The following is a 22,202-nucleotide window of genomic DNA, read 5'->3' on the forward strand; positions in this document are numbered from 1 at the left end:
GATCCTGGGTTCAATTCTGGCCTCATCTACTTCCTGGCTATGTGGCCCTGGGCAAGTCACTTGATCCCCATCACCTAGCCCTTACTGCTCTTCTGCCTTGGTACCTAGTATTAATTCTAAGATGGAAGGTAGGGGTTTTGTTTTGTTTTTTAAAGACAGAGAGAGACAGAGACAGAGAGAGGGAGGGAGATGGAGAAAGACAAAGAGAAAGACAGAGGGAGAAAGAGATAGAGAGGGAAAGAGGGTGGGGGAGAGGAGAAGGAGACACAGACAGAGAGAGTCAGAGAGGGAGAAAGAGGCAAGGGAAGAGAGAAAGAGGAGAGAGGGACAGAAGGACAGGGGGAGAGAGAAACAGGGACAGAAAGAAAGGTGGGGAGGGGAGAGAGAGACAGAGAGACAGACAGAGACAGAAAGAGACAGACAGAGAGAGAGAGACACAGAGACAGAGAGACAGACAGAGAGAGACAGAGACAGAGACAGAGAGAGACAGAGAGAGAGACAGAAAGAGAGACACAGAGAGACAGAGAGAGAGAGAGAGAGAGAGGGAGAGAGAGAGAGAGAGAGAGAGAGAGAGAGAGAGAGAGAGAGAGAGAGAGAGAGCGAGAGGGAGAGAGAGAGAGAGAGAGCTTTGCAGATAGAAATGATGGAAGCAAAAGAGAAGGGAAAGGAAAGGAAGGATCCTCAACATTGGGAGGAAGGACTAGATATTTCTAGAGTAATCGCATGCAAAGACCATAGGTTTAGAGCTAGACAGGTTAAAAGATACCCAAAGTAAACAAAGATAAGATAAAACAAAACAAGGGGCATCACAAGTAAGCTGATGATATATTACCTTTCTGTCAGGCGCTGTTTTGAGCGGCTTACTAGAGATCACAGATATGGAATGGAAAGTCACAACTAGAAGAGATCATTTAATTCAAACCCCTCATTCCAAGCATGGAAAATCAGTAGTGAAAATGCCAGAAGCATCTTGTTTAAGGAACAGCAAGGACACTGGACCACAGAGTAGTGGTGGGTTATAAAGTATAAAAACACTGGAAAGGTGGTGGTGGAGGAGGGGAGAATGTAGGCTCTTTACAGCTTTGAATGCCAAACAAGGGATTTTATATTTGATCCTGGAAGTGATAGGGAGTCACTGGACTCCCTATTTTTGGACACATACATAAACAATGGGAAAATGTGCTCTACAAGGCTAATTCAGAAGATAGCTAAGTAAGGCATTTAAGGTGCCAAGCCTTAGAGACTCCAGGCAATTTTTTAAATACCAGCCAGATGTTCCTTTCCCAATGCCTTCCTGGTCACAACTCAACATAGAGCCTAGGGAAGGAAGTCTCTTCCTACTGGTCATTCACATAATGAAAATGAATCAAAAAACTTAATTCTCTCTCTCCTAGTTGAGAGTCAACATCCTGAGAAAATACAAGCTGAAAGTAATTTGCAGCATGTGGAACATTAGAACAGAATAGGTCTGAGTATTGTGCAGCAGGGGAAGGCTGCATGAAGTCACAGGTATCTGTGGGGCAGATTGTAGCAAGGCTTATAGGCTTTAGAGTTGGATGGGACCTTCAGGGATCATCTAGGTCTCTTTTACCAATGCAAAAATTGAGACCCAGAAAAGTGATATGACTTATTCAGGGTCACATAATAGCAATGTCAGCATTTGAATCTAGGTTGTCTTTCCATTATACTGAGAACCTGGGGCACAAAAAGACAAGTGGAAGGGTACTAATGACAAAACACACTCCTTCCTTCCTTCTTTCCCTCTTTCTTTCCTTTTTTAAAACCCTTACCTTACAGAAGACACCAATAAGAAGGTTCAACGGCTGAGAGGGCGACGCAGCAAAGCACTGTGGAGTGCTCAGGGCGTGTTGGAGCACAAAAGACAACATGGCCACCCAATGCAGTTGAGGAAATCTCCAGGTGTAATGATTTTTTGTGCCACTGGACCGAGGCTTCCAACGCCTCGAGAGAATGGGACTGTCTCTGTGCACTGATTTTTCCACTTAAATCTCTTTCACGCACAAGTATCTTTGATCGTCATTCTCGGCTTCCAAGAGACTACTACTACCACCTTGTTATTTTATTATCATATTAATAGTAATTATCTTAGTTATCAGTTCTAAGATGGAAGTATGGCAAGGGCTAGGCAGTCAGGATTAAGAGATTTGCCCAGTTTCACACAGCTAGGAAGTATCTGAGGTCACATTTGAACCCAGGTCCTTCAGGCTAGAGGTCTGATGCTCTATCCACTGTGCTATCTAGCTGCCCCCAAACACACTTTTCCATTCTGCTCAGGATTCTGTTGAAAAGGGATTCAGTAAAAAAATATCTATTCAATTCTTTTTTTCCTGAGATCAAATCTAGCCTCAGACACTTCCTAGCTGTGTGACCCTGGGCAAGCCACTTTGCCTTATTTGCCTTAGTTTCCTTCTCTGTAAAATGAGCTGGAGAAGGATAGAACAAACCATTCTAGCTTCTTTGCCAAGAAAACCTCAAATGAGGTCATGAAGAGTCAGACATGACTGAAAACAACAGAATGCTAGATTTAGAAGGATACAAATAAAAAAGATAACAAAGCCCCTATTCTCCTGTTTCTCTGCCCTTGCATGGACTCTCCTCCTTATTCCCACCTGTAAGAATTTCTAGATTCCTTCTAGTCTAAGTCATATCCTATAGGGGGGCCTTTTCCTAATTCCTTCAGTTTTTTAGCATTCTCCTTTTCAAGAAATTGTTCTGCATTCACTCTATCTTTAGAAAGGCAGTAGATAGAGAGCCAGGTCCAGAGACAGAAGGACCTGGGTTCAAATATGACCTTGGGCACTTCATGGCTGTATGACCCTGGGCAAGTCATTTAACCTCATTTGCCTAGTCCTTGCCTTTCTGTCTTAGAGTTGCTACTAAGGTAGAAGGTAAGGATTTTTTAAAAAATACTCTTTCTCCAAACCATGGGAATCTTAACTCTCAAAATTACTTCTAACAAAGTGGCAATTTTCCCTAAAAGCTAGCAAGAGGTAGAAGAAAACACAGATTTTTGTCTTTTTCTTTTTTAAAACTTTACTTTCCATCTTAGAATCATTACTATATATTAGTTCCAAGGCAGAAGAACAGATTTGAAACCAGGACCTCCTGTCTCCATGCCTGCTTCTCAATCCACTGAGTGACCGAGCTGCCCCCCAGCTATTTTCATTTTAATGCTGCAGTAGATATACTACAGATTTTTTTTTAGATTTTTATCATCTTCTATGTGGGCTAATAATCAGGTTTTTACTCACTTTTGCCATACTATTCTAGCCCACCTGGAAAATCAGGTGATCACATTTTTATGACTTGTCTCTCTCAAATGTGTCTCAGGTGATTAAAGTTTTATTATTTGTTTGTGTCAAGTATGCCTCCAGTCAAAAAGATGTGATGTTGGCTGGGGAAGTACTGGGGAACAGGGGAAAGGGGAGTAATGTTGGAGGAAATGTAAACATTTTGGAGGACAGTAATGTAGTAAGTCACAAAAAAATCATTATACTTCTTGACCCATTCTTCCCCTTGCTAGGATTTTATCCCTAAAACATCATAAAGAAGTACCAATCTGGGGGGCAGCTGGGTGGCTCAGTGGATAGAGAGCCAGACCTAGAGACCGGAGGACCTAGGTTCAAATCGAGACTCAGCTACTTCCTAGCTGTGTGACCCTGGGCAAGTCACTCAATCCCCATTGCCTAGCCCTTACTGCTCTTCTGCCTTAGAAACAATATATAGTATTGATTCTAAGATAGAAGGTAAGGGGTTCTATTTTTTTTTAAAGTACTGTAATGGAGGGAGAGGAATGGAGTCTCCCACCACTGAATTCAGGACCAAGGTGTGTGGTAGAAATGGAATGGAGCCAAGAGGTGGGGAGAGGGGATAGACTGGTTTCCCTCTCTCTTTCTCTGGTGAACTCCACTCTGGTTGCCTTCAGAATCACTGATGCTGTTCCCTCAGAGACTTGGTTGAAATAAAATACAGGACAGACAGCTTCTCTCTCTCTGAGGAGAGTCTCCCCTCTTGGATACTATGAAGCAGGCACTTGGTCTAGTAAACAGCTATTTATTCTAACAGGAACACATGAAAGGTAGGGCAAGTGATTTGTGGGATAAGGTACTGGGGGGTGGGAAATAGGAAATACCTAAATAACAGTGGAACTCCTTCTCCCCAAATCCTGCAGGGTCAGGCTTTGCCTGCCTGACCCTCTGGGGTCAACTGTGAGAGTTGTCCTGACTTCTAGCTGTCCTAGCTATGATATTAAGTTCAAAGGACTATCCAGAGGGATTGAGAGGAAATCTTGTGGTGAATGGCTTTCTGGTAAAGTCCTATTCACTCTGTTTTGTCTTCACTGGATACTGGGGTCTGGCTTCACAGGAGGATGCTCCAGGCTCAGAGGTTCACTCAGATCAATCAACCTCCCTGGTGAGCTTCCCAAAGAGAAGTGAGTTCAACTGTTTGGATCTTCTCAGTTCCTCTGTTGCTTCTCCAGAATTCTCTCTCCTTCCTGCCCTCCCCACACTCAAGATGGTCTTCCAGTATGATGAGTCTGATTTCCTCTCTTACAGTACCAATCTGTGCAAAAATTGTCACAGAGGCTCTATTTATCCCAGTAAAAAATTGGAAACTACCCATATGTCTCACAATTGGGAAATGGCTGAACAAATAATAGTAGTTAATAGGATGTATTATATTATCATAAATATATACATAAATTATATGTGTAATCACAAATACAATGAGTATAAAACATTCAAGGAAATATGGAAAAGTCAACATAAGTTAAAATCTTCGGGATCATGTGCACTGATTACAACTATATTTTTTAAAAGATAGAAGGAAGAAAAACAAGATCAAAGGTGGAAGAATTCTAGGCAGACCTGGAAGAAAATAGAACAAAATCACTTTTATTGTTGGTTGTTTGTGAAGTCATTTGACTCTGTCCAATGTGTTAAAGGCTAGAATTCTAAGCTGAGATTTTACTCCATATTTAGAATGTTATTTGATATTCTTTGGTGATGGTTATTAGATGTATATCATACATTTTTAAAAATCCATCCTCTTTCCAACCAAAATATAACCCTATCATCGATAGGGAGCCTGCATCGGACCTAGGATAAGGATCTTCAGAGAACAGAAAAGTAGACATTCATGATGACATTGATGGTCATGGTGTTCCCCTCATATTTGGAGGCACAAGGCTAATAAGCTTTATTATCTGGTTTCCTGGGTAACAACATAGCAGAAGCAGCAACATAGAACATTAAAGAGAGTCCTGAAATTCATCTCTCAATTCTGCTTTTTCACAGGATTTCCGTCATGTCCCAGATGCTCTCCGTCCTGGCTTCCTTCAAGACTCGGTAGCACAATCGATCTTTTTGAGTACCTGGGTTCAAATATGGCCTCAGATACTTCCTAGCTGCGTGACCCTGGTCAAATCACTTAACCCTAGTTGTCTAGCCCTTGTTCTTCTGTCTTAGAACTGACATAAGACAGAAAGTAAGGATTTTTAAAAATGAGATAGTTCAGAGCCTACCTTTTCCCAGTCCTTCCATCAGTTAGTGACTTCTATCGGAGATGACTTTCCATTTAATATGCAGACACTGTATCTTGTTTGATTCTGCATGTAACCTCTTATTAGAATATGGGCTCTTAGAGAACAGACAGTATTTCTGCCTCTCTTTGCATCCTTAACACTTAGCAGAGAGCCTGGCACATAGCAGGTACGTAATAAATGCTGGCCAGCTGACTAACTTGGGAGTCAAAGACCAGATTCAAATTCTTGCCAGGACTTTGAAAGAAAAATGAACTTCAAAGAAAATGATTCTTAAATTAAAAACTTCATTACCCATCAAAAAGGCAGATATGTTCAGAAAGACTTCCTTAAAGTCTCTGGACCTCCATTTCTTTATCTGTAAAAGAAGGGAGGGGTTTGGACTAGACAATCTCCAAGAACCCTTCCGGCTCTAAATCTCTGCTCCCAGTAAATTAAAAGGATGTGGGAAGGAAGTCTGCTTTAGGCAGGCACACCGATAACAAGAACCGACACCTGACGGCCCGACAGTGATTGAGGAGAAAGACAAAAACAGAAAAAGCCAGAGCACAGACATTCCAAGTGCAGAGAAACCTGGAAGCCTTTCAGTTTGGAGCAAAACACACGACTCAATCCCACAGCCCTCCAGGGCATTGATGTATTAACGATATACTACAAGAAGTTGAAAGTGCAAGTTATGATTCTTTAAGGGTTTTCTCAGAGACAGGAATGTTCCCTGGCATGAAGAGAGTTAATGAGAAACCAGGGCAGCAACTCCAAAAATCTTAGAGAACAACATCTGCTCTCTTCCTTGCAGGGAGAGGGGAAGACCTTGCCACTGTAAAATCATCTGACAGGGCGTCAAAAGAGCTGATTTGGCCCTAGACTGGGAGACAAAAAAAAAAAAAGCCTGGGATATTGTCTTTTGCCTTTCTTTGTATCACCCAGTATTTAGCAAAATGCCACATCCATAGCAAGGGCTTAATATAGGCGCTGATCTCTGACACTTCAAATCAGCCCACCTCCCTAACCCTAACCCAACTGCCCCAGGAGCTGAGTCTTGAAGAAAGCCAGGAGGCAGAGGGCAGGAGGGAGAGCATCTGGACATGAGGGAAATCTTGTGAAAAAGCAGAATTAGGAGATGTATTTCAGTACTCTCATGTTGAGAAAGAGCTTATAAGAAAGAGCTCAAATTTGGTGACTCACAGGATTATAGTTGCAAAGCTGAAAGAGACCTTACAGGGGTCAGGAGATGAAGTTTTAAACACCAACCAGAGCATTGGCAGCTTGGTGGATGACAGAGGGAGTCAAGAAGACCTGAGTTCAAATGTGACCTCTGATATTTACTACCTATGTGACCCTGGGTAAGTCACTTAACCCTGTTAGTCTCAGTTTCCTCATCTGTCAAATGAGCTGGAGAAGGAAATGGCAAAACACTCCAGTATCCCTGCCAAGAAAACACCAACTGGGGTGACAAAGAGTCAGATACAGCTGAAATAACTGAATGACAATACAAATGTAAAGAGGTTAGATATAGCTGATCTGATATGGATGCCTTGAAATAGGGTAGGTTGGACCCAGGCTGGTGATTCTTAAAAATCAAATTTGTGAGGTGAGGGGGTCCTGGGTTAAAATGTGACCTCAGATACTTCCTGACTGGATGACCCTAAGCAAGTCACTTAACCCCAATTACCAGCTCTTTTGCCTTGGAACTGATACTAAGACAGATAGTCAAGGGTTAAAAAATATATATGGTTCTGTCCCTGAAATCAATTATATACAAGCCTGGCCTTGACTGGATGACCCTAAGCAAGTCACTTAACCCCAATTACCAGCTCTTTTGCCTTGGAACTGATTCTAAGACAGAAAGTCAAGGGTTAAAAAAAATACGGTTCTGTCCCTAAAATCAATTATATACAAGCCTGGCCTTGACCCCACCTTCCACTTTCGAGGCTTTCCTCTCTCACCCATCAGAGACCCTGGAGATTATGAGCTCAGATCTGAGGACATAATAGAAATGTGATTTATGACCTTATGGATTATCTAATGATAGTGTCATAGACTTAAGAGCAAGAAGGGATCATTCAGTTATGTTTTACAGATGAGGATACTGAGGCAGAAAAGGATGACATGTCCAAGATTGCACTAGTAGAGTGGATAACAGATCCCCAGTTTTTGGACTCTAAATCCAGCATTCTTTTCACGGTAGTGTGTGGTCTCTACAACCCCAAAACTACTACCTTTGGCATCTAAATAGTTAAGCCTCAGTGATATGGAAAATTTACCTACATAGAATATCATCCTCCATCATATTCTCCAGTAGAGATGGAAAAACAAAGAATTGCTCTCACTGTATTTGTATTTCTTTTCACCATTCAAGTAAAAATTCTCTAAATGTCATTTCCTCTAATTTCTGTCACACTTTGGATGCCTTCTTTTAGGTGTGTTATTTCTTTATTTTTTGGTGGTTGATCCTTGTTACCCAAAAGCAAGATTGCATATATTAGTGACAGAACCAAGGAAAAATTTTTTGTTAGCTTGATTATCATTTTAAAAATATGTCTGGCTAACATTTTGTAGAATGCCTGGAAAAACTGGGCTTTTATTCTGTGAAATCAGATGCGTCATTTATAGAATGATGTCTTAAGCCATCATTCCAAATCTGGGCAAGCAGATTTCAATTTCCTTTTGGGGGAGAAGAGGGATGTGGAAGAGATAAAAGAGGAAATGTGTGACTTATAAGAATCACCAGTCTGGGTCCATCCTACCCTATTTCAAGGCATTCACGTCACATCAGCCTTATCTAACCTCTTTACGTGCTTTTACATCCAATCCCATCTCTCCCAGCCTGTTGGGAGCCTACCTCCATTCAGAGGTAAAGTGGGAGACTTCTAAGCAGTGAAGGCTTAAGCATTAGGCAGAACCAGCTCTGGGAAGCCAGAAAGAGTTTCTAAGCATTCTCTACAAGATTTTTTCTTTTCCTCTCTCCTTCTCTTCCTTCTATCCTCCTATCCCAGAGACTGTGTAGAATTTGAATATTTGGTCTGTGGTTTCTAACTGTGGTAATCCTTCCCACACTTTAACCCTGTCTTCCCTTCTTCCTAAATCATCTCTGTAAGGGAGGAGGAGCCAAGGTGGTGGCTTAATAGCAGGGAAAACCACTTGGAGAATCCTCCCAAACTAACTCATCTCTGTGTAAATAAGGGCCACCAATCTGACATATTCCCTGGGCATAGAATAAGTGGATCTTATCCTAAGGTAAAACTCAGCTCTCTCATAACCCACTATATTTTAAAACACCTACCCTGAGGCTGTCCAGATTGTTGGGTTCAAGTACACAAACTCAGATGGCCCCTGGTACCTGGCTGGTCCCAGAAATATATTGTAGTCTTTCTTAGACTTTTTTTTTTTTGCTATCTAGGCAGTGAGATGGTAGAAATAAGAGTGTAAAACTTAGAGTCAGAAAGACCTATGTTCAAATCCTGATTCAAACATTAACTGGTTATGTGATTCTGGGAAAGTCACTTAACCTCTTTTGTTCTTAGTTTCCTCATCTGTAAAATGGGAATTATAAAACTAACAGATACCTCACAGGGTTGTCTGGAAGACCAAAGGAGAGAGCACAAAGAAAGCACTTTGTAAACATTAAAACACTAAGTAGTAGCTATTTTTATATTATCTGTCCTATTGCTGCACCCTGACCCCCCCATCCTCACCCCTTTCCACTTCCTGCCATGGAATCCATAATCAAATCAATACTGCCTTGATGGCTATAATGATCTCATTTTTTGTATTCATAGCTTGGGTGGGAACTCAGAATGTATCTTTTCTTTTTAACCCTTACTTTCCATCTTAGTAAAGACTCTAAGACATAAGGGCAAGGGCTTGCTGCTTAAACAGGGTTAAGTGATTTGCCCATGGTCACAGAGCTAGCTGAGATCAGATTTGAACCCAGGTCCTCCTGATTCCAGAGCTAGTTCTCTATCCACTTAAGCCCTAGGGCATAACTTGAATATATTTAGTTAAACCTCTGTCATCTCCTCCATTAGAATATGGGCTCCTTGAATGGATTGTCTTGCCATTCTTTATACCTGGCACAGAGTAAATACTTAATAAGTGATTTTTGATTCCTTTAAAAATGCTTCATTCATTTATTCATCCTATTGTTATGATAGCTGTGGTTGCTATTGTTTTTAACTGTCCCATAGCTCTGACCTGGATCCCCTTTTCTCTCCTGGTGATCTCATCAACTCTCAGGGGTTTGGTAACTATCTTCTCTTTGCACCTGACTATCAAATGGATAGACAGTATGGTTAATGGATTGAGAGCTAAAAAGAACCTCAAAGAGTATCTAGCCCAATTCTATCCTTTTACAGAAGGGGAAACTGAGACCCAGAGAGATGAAGGGGCTTGCCCAGAATCACACAGAGGCAAGTGGTAGAGCTAGGACTTGAACTGGAGGTCTCTGACTCCAAACTCACCATTCTTATTACTATTCCATTTGTTGCCAATTGGGGGGCCTATCCATTTAGCTCTCTTTCTGGGCAAAATTCTCTCTTGATTTTCTCCCTATATAGTCAATCCTCAGTGTCCTTTGTGGGATCATTATCCATGACCCAACCACTAGGCAACTGAGGGACAGCACATAGAGTATCGGATTTGGGGTGAGGAAGACTAGCGTTCAAATCCAGGCTCACCCACTAGCTATGTAACCCTGGACAAGTCACTTAATCTCTGTTTCCTCCTCTATAAAATAAAGATAACACTACCTCCCAGGATTATTGTGAGGATAAAATAAAATGTTTGTAAAGAACTTTGGTAAACCTTAAAGCATTTCTATAAATACTAGCTATTATTATTATTATTAATGATGGACATCCTCCAAAACTCTGACTTGGGTCCTCTTTTCTCTCTTGGTGATTTCATCAATTCTCATGGGTTCAACAATGATCTCTAAGCACATGACTCTCAAATCTCTATTTCCAGTCTTGGTCTCTTTCATGAACTCTAGTCTCTCATCACCAATTTGGACATTTCCAACCAGAAGACATGAAGGCATCTTGAATACAGCACGTCCAAAATAAAATTCGTTATCGTCCTATCCAAACCATTCCCTCTTCCTAACTTCCCTCTTTCTGTTGAAGGTACCACCATCCTTCCAATCATTGAGGTTCATAATCTAGGAGTCACCCTGTACCCTTTTATGTTCATCACTCCCCCATATCCAATTACTTGCCATGTGTGGTCCATTTAACTTACATCCATGACATCTCTCAAACATCCCCTTCTCTCCTTAGCTTGGGACCTTTTCTTCTCTTGCTCAAGCTACTGTACCAGCCTCTTAAATGGTCTTTCCTATAGAGAGGCCTGACCCGATCCTCCCACTTCCTAATGTCTCCTCCCCATAAATACTCTGTATTTGCCTTGTATTCATTTTGTATTTACTTATACATGTTGTTCCTCCCTAACAAAATCAAGGGCACAAACGGTTTTGTTTCCATCTTTATATTTCCACCACCTAGTACAGTGCCTGGCACGTAGTAAGTATTTAATAAGTGTCTGTTGAGTGAACGAACAAATAAATGATGACAGACATGCTCTGTGACCAATGTTTATCCTTTTCCCTGAGTTAATGCAACTGGCTCTCCACAGCTGAACTTGGCCAGGACAGGGAGTGGTATAGTACCCCAGGCTTCTACGTACCCATCAGCAGTTTCTCAATCCAAGATGGAATCTACTAAAAAATATAGGAGCTTTGGACATCGGGGTAGTCTGGTAGCTGAGAGTGCACAAATTCCTCCAACAGAAATTTGTCAAGGTAATTAGGAGTGGGTTGGTTATTAGGAAGAGAAGTAGAGCAACGTGGAAGGGAGTGGTATGAGGTTTTAGTATAGGTGTTTTCAAAAAAAGGATTGGGACGACTCTATTAGAGGTAAATTTCATGGCCCAGGAAAGGATATTTGGGTTTCTAGACTCCTCACACCTAACTGCCCAGCCTGCCATCTTTGTTCCAGAATCACTGGCCTCCTGACTATTCCAGGAATAAGGTACTCCAGCTCTCAACTCAGCATTCCTTCATGCCTCGAAACACTTGCCCTCCTCTACTCTGCCTACTGACCTCCCTGACTTCCTTAAAGTCTCAAGGAAACCTTCACCAATCCCTCTTGACTCCAAAGCATTCTCTCTTAATTATTTACTATTACCCTGTATATAGCTTGCTCTGTAGATGTTGGTTTGCTCATTGTCTCCTCCAATCAATTGGAAACTTCCTGAGGGCAGGAACTACATTTTTTTTGGCCTCTTTTTGTATCCCCAGCATTTAGCACAGTGCCTGGCACATAGTAGACACTTAATAAATTATTTTTGATCAATTGATTGATTTATAAAATATTTGCTTTCCCAGCTAAATAGGCCTCCATTTGGGAATCATTTGTTGTCAATAACGAACCTCTGAGGGTTTGTTTTAGGGAACCCAAAATGATGTTTTTATATTGTATATATAAAACATATCATATACTATATTATATTGTATCCTGCTGAAGAGTGCAGTGTATGTGGTATTTCATGGAAGGACCTTTTATGAATGGTATTTCATATAAGGACCAGGTGAGGTTGACTCTTGTTAATAAAATCAATAAAGGAGTCTGCAATTAGAACTCTTGGATAGTAATGGAACAATATTAGGAAAAAGTCAACTCGGCGCTGCTTGAACCTGATTGTCCCCTACCCTTGGGAGAATGGAAAGTCCTGGAAGAGAGAGTCCACTTCATTTTCTCTGTCTTTTTCTCCTAGCTTAGCACAGTGTCTGACACACAGAAGATGCTTAATAAATGCTTCTTGAATTCAATTGACCTGTCGATAGGGACTTTCAACAGTTAAGGAAGTACTAACAACCTCTGAACGACAAAAGTCAGGCTGCCTGTGACCTGTGCTAAGAGAATAAATGAAAGTAACCGAGGCGTTGGTGAAACAGAACTTCTGTTCTGAAGACTGAAAGTTTACAAAAAAGGTCATTCTGCTTATTTCAAGTTAGAACTAATATTAGTTATATTATGCTAATGTTACGGAATAGTCTTCAAGACGCTAAGGATATCTGGTCCTAATCCACACACAGTATGGAAGGTCCTTCAGATGGACAAAGACCCAGCTGGGATGGGGCTGGTGGGACTCTTTCCTAGGGGACTGGTTTCCAGAAGGGACACGCTTCTTTCCCAGTGAAATGAAGCCAATTGTACTCCTTCACCCAGCTCTGAACTACCACCTCTAGAATTTCACACAATGGTACCTCTCTCCCTGGGCCCACGTTCTCCTACCACCCTACCTCTTCAGCTGATGTTCCCCAGGCACAAAAATCCCTACTTATTACTCTGATCGTAGAAGGAACGTCTCACCGACAGGCTAACTCTTCTGGGAATCTGCTTCTGTGAGAAGAACATTTCAGTTGGGATGTTCTTGCAGCTACATCTTGCCCTTTGGTTAACCACACAACTGCCATTCCTTTGAGTTCTTACCATTCTTCTCTCCATGAAAGGCCAAGGCCACTGCCCAAAGGGCTCTCCCAGGGTAGGAAGGCAGAAATTTCTGCTGCCCATACAGCTCCTAAGTGGGTTTCTCCTTTGAGAAGTGACTCGCTTCCCTCCCTCTTCAGATATGGCCAAATTAAACCTTGGTGGTGGTGATGATGACCAGGTGCAGAGGGAAGCTCATAATCTACTTTCAACCCAGCGTGGGCTTCCCCCAGCAATCAGTCAATAGACAAGTATTTATTGAACACCTACTATGTGACCAGCCCTGTTCAGAGGAGCAGGTGAGTAAAATCCCCTGGTTCATCTAACAAGTTAGAACAGGGCCATTTCTCTGTTCCGTCAACGGCCCAAACTCCTAAACAAATGCTTTCCTTTCATTCATTTCTAGGGTGGGGAAAAGGTGCTTTCATCTATGCAAATCAGATAGTTTCCTGGAGATAAAATGAGTAAAATGAAAGTTTAACCAATAATACGTTTGTTGGCTGCTGCCTAGGTCTGATGTCATGCCGTTTACTCTGACCCATGCCAAGTATCTCTGCTGGAAAAATGACAAAAGAAGCCTGTTGGAAGGTGTGCCTTTTGGAGCCAGAACAGGCATAAAAACATGTTGATTGTGCACTGTATTTACCAGAAAGGAAGAGGTTGGTTCAATCCAGATAATTTATTTCCTGCTTTTACTATTGCATTCTATTGAAAGGTCTGCTTAACCCACTGATTCTCTAGGAGACATCATTCTGCCACGAAGTATGGGATAGTGGAAAGAATGCTTGATTTAGATTCAGAGGACCCGGGACTAAATCCTGTCTCTGCTACTAAATACCTGTGGGATGCAGGGAAAACTGTGTAAACTCTTGGGGCCTTAGTTTTCTCATCTATAAACTAAAGGAATTGGACCAGATGACCTCTAAATCTATGATCTTGTGAACAGTACTCCATGAAACCCCCTGCTGTAGCTTCTGAAGACTTCCAAAGGCTTTATAAACAAGAGGGAGGCAAAGATCATCTGGCAATGGAGTGGTTGATGATTGGTCCTCTAGGAAAGCAGAAAAAGAGGCAGCCAGAGACCTGGCTTTATTCTCAATCTGCTTTGGCTAAATCATTTAGTTTCTTTGGATTTCTGTTTCATTATCAGTGAGAAAGGAGGCTGGACCTAGTGATCTCTAAGCTCTCTTGTGCTCCTAACATTTTATGATTCTCCATATAAATCTCAGTCCCTTGACTGCTGATCCAATCCAGAAAAGGCTTGATTTTAAGGCTTAACTAACTTAATGCTTTGCTTTTCTCTTCTGCTACACTCTTGTTTTATGGCTCTGCTTTGCTGCTGCAATGTGTGTACTCTCTGCCTCTCCCTCTACTCCCCTCTTGCTCTGGGTTCAGTAATTAAATTAATCAATCAATATTGCTATACTTACCATTATTTCTGGAAAAAGCACACCAGAGGGCTGCCCTATGAATCAACTCACCCTCTCTGTGACTCCCCAAACTCCCCATTCCCTGGCTAGCACTCTCATACATATAAACACATATGATGTTGCTTAGTTATGTCCAATTTTTCGTGACCCCGTTTGGGGCTTTCTTGGCAGAGATACTAGAGGGGTTTGCCATTTTCTTCTACGGCTCATTTTACAGATGAGGAAATAGAGGCAAACAGGGTTAAGTGACTTGTCCAGGGTCACATAGCTAGTAAGTATCTGAGGTCAGATTTGAACCCAGGAAGATACATACACATATACATTGACACATAGTTATAGTTCTGTATTGCTAATATGTATATATTTGATAGATATGGGTATACAGATACATACTACACCTCCTTGAGGGCAGGGACTTTCTTACTTTTTTATTCCTGTGCCTAGTGCTTAGCACAGTGACTGACTTCAGGTAAGTTTCTAATTATATTCATTCATTCCCTCATGGAAGCCTTTGGTTGTAGAATGAGCTTTCTTACATTTGAATATATTCCCCATATTTCATATTTTGTGGTTTAGGGAAATGGAATAGCAGGGCACATCACTGCTGAATTTATACCCTTTGAAAAAGAAGGCAATCGAGACAAAACAGAGAAGGACCAAAGCCCAGTCAGTCTCTAGCAACCCTTCACCCACAGTGTGGATTTTGCTAATTAAGGGTACTTCTGGACTATCTAAATCACATTCACTTTTTACAAAATGACTCCTTAAGGGTTTATATGGGGCAGTTAGGTAGCACAGAGGATAGAGCTCCAGACGTGGAGTTAGGAGGATTTGGGTTCAAATCTGCTGTGTGACTCTGGGCAAATCGCTTCATCCCAATTATCCAGCCCTTGTCATTCTCCTGTTTTAAAATTGATAATAAGACAGAAGGTAAGGATTTATGTGGAAATTTTGCCAAAAGCAAATGAATTCAGTGTCCTACACAGTTACATGAAGAATATAAAGGAAGCTTGTAGTTAGATACCTTGGGTAAGCCACTTCCTTTCTAGACCTTTCTAGGCCTCAGTTTCCTCATCAATAAAATGAGGCAGGTTGGGTTCAATAAGGGCCCTCCCAGCTCTAAATCTATTATCCTATGAAAAACAAAAAGTATTAATAAAATCTTAAAACAGAAAAATAAAGGGCTGAATGATGTGGTTTCTTGGGATTTTTTCCAGCTCTAATATTTTTATGAATCTATAAATGCTGTGGTAGCAAATTCCCTTCCCACCCGCCATCTCCCTCACTTACCTTGAGGTCAAAGTGAGCAATTTTCTTGGCATGCAGGTAGTTAACACCTTCCAGAATTTGCTTAATGAAACTGGTTGCTTCCTCCTCACTCAAAGACTCTTTCTGGGCGAGGAAGTCAAAGAGCTCTCCCCCCGAAACTCTGGAAGGCAAAGAGATGGGGGCTGGAACTTAGAGAAAGCTGGCTAATAGGATGCTTTGCTCTATAGGACATCTACCCCAAACTGACAATGTCTACCTGGGATGAATTCTTTATTTTCTCTGAATCTCGTCACCTGTTATTTCTCCCCTTCCTGGGCTGAAACTACCCACTGTGTAAAATTCCCTCCCTCTGGAGACGCCTCTTCTATATTGCGACACCCAATAAATCGTGATCATAATCATCATGGCTAGTATTTATATGGCACGTGAAGGTTTGAAAAACACATTACTAATATTCTTTCATTTGATCCTGACAGCAACCTTGGGGTGTAAGTGCTATTCCTGTCTCCATCTCTGTGCCTCTACATAGCTGTCCCTGTGCCTGAAACGTCTTCCATTTGGACTGCCTCTTAGAATCCCTGGTTTCCTTCAGAATATGCTTCAAGTGACCCCCTCCAGCCACAAGGCCCCCCAAATGACACTGGCAACTCGGACCTCCTCTACAAAATTAGTCTGGACCAATTAGTCTGGCAAATTTTGTACCTGTTTATATGTGTTTATATCAACCAATCAACAAGCACTTACTTATTAAGAACCTACTATGTGCCAAGAATTGTTCTAATTATGAGTAATACAAAAACAAAAATGAAAGATTCTGCCCTCAAGGAAATTACATTCTATTGGGAACAGGCGACATGTATAGAGGGGAAGAAAATTTTAAGTGGATTGAGAGGCAGATCCAAAGATGGGAAGTCCTGGGTTCAAATCTGGCCTCAGATACTTCCTAGCTGTGGGCACCTGGGCAAGTCATTTAATACCAAATACCTAGCCCTTACTGCTCTTCTGCCTTAGAACCAATGCACAGTGTTAATTCTAAGATGAAAGCTAAGTGTTATCAAAAAAGAAAAAAGCAGCAGCAGCAGGAAGGAGAAGAAGAAGGAGAAAGAGAAGAAGGAGAAAGAGAAGGAGAAGGAGGAGAAGGAGAAGGAGAAGGAGAAGGAGAAGAAGAAGAAGAAGGAGAAGGAGAAGGAGGAGAAGAAGAAGGAGAAGAAGGAGAAGAAGAAGAAGAAGAAGAAGAAGAAGAAGAAGAAGAAGAAGAAGAAGAAGAAGAAGAAGAAGAAGAAGAAGAAGAAGAAGAAGAAGAAGAAGAAGAAGAAGAAGAAGAAGAAGAAGAAGAAGAAGAAGAAGAAGAAGAAGAAGAAGAAGAAGAAGAAGAAGAAGAAGAAGAAGAAGAAGAAGAAGAAGAAGAAGAAGAAGAAGAAGAAGGAGAAGGAGAAGGAGAAGGAGACGACGACCTATCGTGCAAACTGGGTCAATTATCAATTTGAGGGATAGAATTTCAGGGACTTCTTACTCCTGGATCCTTTTTTATTACTACCATTCAGAACCTCTACAGAAAGGATTTTAATCTGAAGTCTGTGTATTTGATTTTTGTTGTTTTTTTTTAAGATGTTTTGCTGACTGCTTTTCAATATCATTGGGGTTTTTTGTAATCTTGTCTATAAAGGATGTACTGTAAGTCTTAGTGAAGTTTTATAGTTCAATAGTTTTAATTGGCTAAAATGGCACTGAGACTTTTGGGATCCCTTGTATTTTATTTTGTGCATGTGAAAACATTATTCCTAAAAGAAGTCCATAAGTTTCACCATATTGCCAAAAGGGTTCATCATGCACATGCACACACACAAGAAATCATCATTTCTAAAATTATGAGTACAGTGATAACAGAATGTGGTTGTGACTCATGGAACACCACAATCTCAGAAGACTCAAAATTACAAGCAACTTAAAAGAAAAAAAAAAGGAGGGCAGGTGTGTGTGTGTGGGGGGGGGCAGTAACATGCTACCAAAGATGACGTGGCCCCCAAAGAAAAGTGACAAAAAAAGACACTAAGGACAGTCATGCCTAAAAAAGGAGAATTGGTCATGTAGGGAGAACAAGGGAACAGATGGGCAGCCTGGTATTGATCCTGAACACTTCCCCCCGGGAACCAGAGGAAAGCTTCTAGTGAACTATGGAAATCCACTTTGGGGGAATCCATGGAAGCAGAGGAATAAGAATCACACTGGATGAGAAGGCAAAGAATGAATGCAAGAGAGCTGTGATCAGTGGGGAGAACACCCACATCACTATAATCCTAGCTCCATCAAAGCAATAATCTCAGCTTTGCCACCTACTAATTGAGTGACCATGAATCATTTAACTTCTTTTTTTTTAAACCCTTACCTTCTGTCTTAGAACCAATATGTATTGGTTCTAAAGCAGAAGAATGGTAAGGGCTAGGCAATGGGGGTCAAATGACTTGCCCAGGGTCACACTGCTAGGAAATGTCTGAGACAAGATTTGAACACAGGACCTCCCATCTCTGGGTCTGACTCTCAATCCACTGAGCCTCCCAGTTGCCCCCAAATCATTTCACTTCTTTGAGTCTCAGTTTTCCTATCTGTATTTCAAAAGAGAGAGAATACCTGCCCTCCCTCCTCCACAAGGAAGTTAGGAGAAAATTTCCTAAACCTTAAAATGCTAACAAAGGCGAGTTGTAAAATGAAAGGGTGTTGGAATTAGTTTCACTAAGTTTGCACGGCCCACTGGGATAATGAGAGGAGTAAAATAAAAACAATAATCTTTGGACCCTAAGCCTTTTTTTTTTTAAACCCTTGCCTTCTGCCTTGGAGCCAATACTGTGTATTGGCTCCAAGGCAGAAGAGTGGTAAGGGCTAGGCAATGGAGGTCAAATGATTTGCCCAGGGTCACACGGCTGGGAAGTGTCTGAGGCCAGATTTGAACCCAGGACCTCCCATCTCTAGGCCTGGCTCTCAATCCAATGAGCTACCCAGCTGCCCCTGACCCTAAGCCTTTTTACAACCTCCTCCTTCTCCTTCTCCTTCTCCTTCTCCTTCTCCTTCTCCTCCTTCTCCTTCTCTTTCTCCTTCTTCTTCTCCTTCCTGCTGCTGCTGCTTTTTTCTTTTTTGATAACACTTAGCTTTCATCTTAGAATTAACACTGTGCATTGGTTCTAAGGCAGAAGAGCAGTAAGGGCTAGGTATTTGGTATTAAATGACTTGCCCAGGTTCCCACAGCAAGGAAGTATCTGAGGCCAGATTTGAACCCAGAACCTCCCATCTCTGGGTCTGCCTCTCAATCCACTTAAAATTTTCTTCCCCTATTCCTGTAATGCTCTCCTCCCCCTCAAGTCCTGGTTTCCCTCAAGTTTCAACTAGTCTCACCTTCTGGATGGAGCTTTTCCCAATCTTCCTTAATCTTAGCAACTTCTAAGACTACTTCCAGGTTATCCTATGTATAGCTTGTTAGTAAATAGGGTGTTATTTTGTTGGTGGTGCATATTGTCTCTCCCATTACAAAGTGAGCGCCTTTCTTTGTATCCCAGTACTTAATACAATGCCTGGTACACAATAGCAACTTAATAAACAATTACTGTCATAATAAAAATAATAGCTAACATTTATATATTACTTAGATTTCCAAAACTGGCCTTCTAAGTACTCTTCCCACACATTCCATCTCCAATATCCATGGTGCTGCAGTTGGCCTCCATCCCTGTAGTGTATTCCCTCCTTTAGAATGGATAAATCCATAATTGCCACCTCCTCCATGCAGTCTTTCCTGTACCTCCTAGTCCTTAGTAACTCCCCTTCAATTACCTTATATTTACTTTGCATATACTTATGCTTTTTAATTTTATTTTTATTATCATGCAAAATTTACAATTCCATACTGGTCATTGTTGTAAGAAGAAACTCAAACAAAACCCAAACCCCCAAATAAAACCATAAATACACTGATATGAAAGACGTCTCCAACAGTTCTCTCTCCAGAAGTGAATAGCATTCCCCATCATAAGCCTTTCAGGATAGTCCCAGATCATTGCATTGCTGAGAGTAGCCAAGTTTTCACAGATAATCATCAGCCAGTATTGCTGTTACTATGTACAATGTTCTCCCAGTTCTGCTTATTTCACTCTTTTCAGATTTTTCTGAAATCATCTTGCTACCATTTCTTATAGCACAATAGTATTCCATTACCAACACACACCTCAGTTTGTTCAGCCATTCCTCAGTTTATGGACATCCCCTTAATTTCCAATTCTTTTGTCACCACAAAAAGGGCTAAAAAATACCTTTTGTATATATTTATAGGAGAGGCAGTATGATATGATAGATAGAAAGAGTTGGCTTCAAAGAGAGGAAGACCTGGGTTCAAATTTTGCCACTATCACATACTAGCTAAGTGACCCTGGGCTATTCACCTCTTGATGCTTAAAGTAATTATCCAAGACCGTACTTGCAAAGAAGGTGCTCTCCTGCACTGGTATGAGTTCTCTTATCTGGGACAGCAAAAGAAGGAACTGTTGGAATCTGTTCACATATCAGAGCATTCCATCCTCCACTTAATTTCATTTATGAGGTTTTTATCATATGTATGATAAGTAGCTTTAGTCACAACATGGGAAATATGAAAATACATGCTGCATAAAAGCACTGGTATAAACTATATCGCACAATTTATGAAGAGAGGAAGTGGAAAAGGAGGAAAGGAGAGAATCTGAATTGAAAAAAGTCCAAAAACAATTGTTAAAAATTATTTGTATATGTAATTGAAAAATTTTTAATTAATTTTGAAAAAAAGGAAAAAATGTTGACTACTTAATGATCACATATAAGTCTCATGACAACCCTGTGAGGTGGGTGTCACAGAAGCATCCAATTTTGCAGACGTTAAACAGAGAGCTTAAATGACTTCATCTATTAAAATAAGAGAGGTTGGACTTCATGGCCTCTGAGGTCTCTTCCAGCATTGAATTTATTATCCCATGAACCCAGGACTTGTGTAGAGTCACAAACCTAGGAGGAATCTGGGTTGAAAGCTGGATCTGGATCTCCCTAACTCTAAATTCAATGCTCTAGCAGCATCTAAAGCAGATGTGGGATGAAGACCAAGATTCCATTGACATCTTAGGGAACTGTCAAGAGGGAAATGTCTAGAGTCAGGCAATTCTCCATCTCTGTACTAGGCACTAAGGAGGAACACCAAAGCAAACCAGTGTAAGGGTTAAAATAAAAAGGTTGGACTAAATATGTAAGAGCGTGGTTGCCATAATTAATATATTTCAAGTCAGAATGACTTTTTATGGTAGTTTATTTACAAAAGGAGAAAGAGTGAAAGTAAGGAAATAAAAGAGAGAGTAGATAATTACTCTGGCCCTGTCCAAACCAGGCAGGGCTTCAGAGGCCTCAGCAAAGGGGGCCTAGAGGTTAATTAAACAAGGATTCTAGCCAAGAGGTCTCCTCCAAGACAAGGGATCTCTCTGGAAGCTAGTACCACCAGAAGAACCAGGAAAAGGAGTCAGCCTTTCTACTCACCAACGTGGTAGTTCTAAGGGAAAATCAAAGAGCAGTCTGAGGTCCCAAGCTGGAGTTCCTTCAAGGTCAAGTTCCAAGGTGAAAGATCTGGTCACAGGAAGTTCTTGCCACTTTTAAAGACCCTTACTTTCATTACTTCCTGTGCCTTCCCTTCACTTTATGTGAACCAACTGCAGCTATATCTTTGCTTAGGACTGCCCAAGGGACAGTCCATTCTGATTCATCACTCACTATAGCACATGTGGATCACAGATCTTCCTATACTTAAGGATAAGTGGGGTATATATGCTTCTGGTGACTAAATCTAAAAATGGGCAGCGGAGAGTTAATCCCATTTTCACACCAGGTAGTATTATTGTTCATCCTTCATTTTCAAAGAGGACCAATGACATCACAGGATGATGGATTGACTTGAATTTAAGTGGAGAATTACACAAAGTCATGGGTCTTTCTCTCCCAGAGTCATCAAAGTTCAGTAATAAGACAAAAGTCCAGATGACTACCGATGGCTTGGGATGCAGCAGATGACCTTGGCATCTTCCATGTTGGACCTAGCTCTAAGGACTTCATAGCAACTGCTTCAGCAGCCTTCATGGCCATTGAAACAAATTGTTCTCATCCACCCATTCCTCCATGGACACTCTAAATACTCATGTAATAGAAAGATCAATGGAATGGGAGTTTACATGGACCAGCTATGTGACCTTGGGCAATTAGGGCCTCAGTTTCACCTGGAATGGGAGGCTTTGCAACAGATAACCTCTAAGACCCCACTAGAACAATCTTTATAATCTAGCCAGAAGATATAAAACCAAATGGAAAATGATTAACCAAGTACTCATTGCCTGGCATGAACTCTCAATGCAATAGGAGTTTGGAGAAGGCAGAAATTTTCAATTTGATTTGGTTAGT

General features: G+C 41.2%; 1 protein-coding gene across 3 annotated transcripts in view; it reads right to left on the minus strand.

Moving 5' to 3' along the window:
• Positions 1–22,202, minus strand: part of DAPK2 (death associated protein kinase 2) — a 199,478-nt gene that overhangs the window by 59,224 nt on the left and 118,052 nt on the right. For all 3 annotated transcript variants that reach the window (XM_016427665.2, XM_016427663.2, XM_016427664.2), the window contains exon 4: positions 15,771–15,909. In XM_016427665.2, the coding sequence (XP_016283151.1) occupies positions 15,771–15,909 (139 nt within the window). The remainder of the gene's footprint in view (positions 1–15,770; positions 15,910–22,202) is intronic.

This window comes from Monodelphis domestica, chromosome 1 (genome assembly GCF_027887165.1).
Source record: "Monodelphis domestica isolate mMonDom1 chromosome 1, mMonDom1.pri, whole genome shotgun sequence".
In the NCBI taxonomy this organism is placed as follows: Eukaryota; Metazoa; Chordata; class Mammalia; order Didelphimorphia; family Didelphidae; genus Monodelphis; species Monodelphis domestica.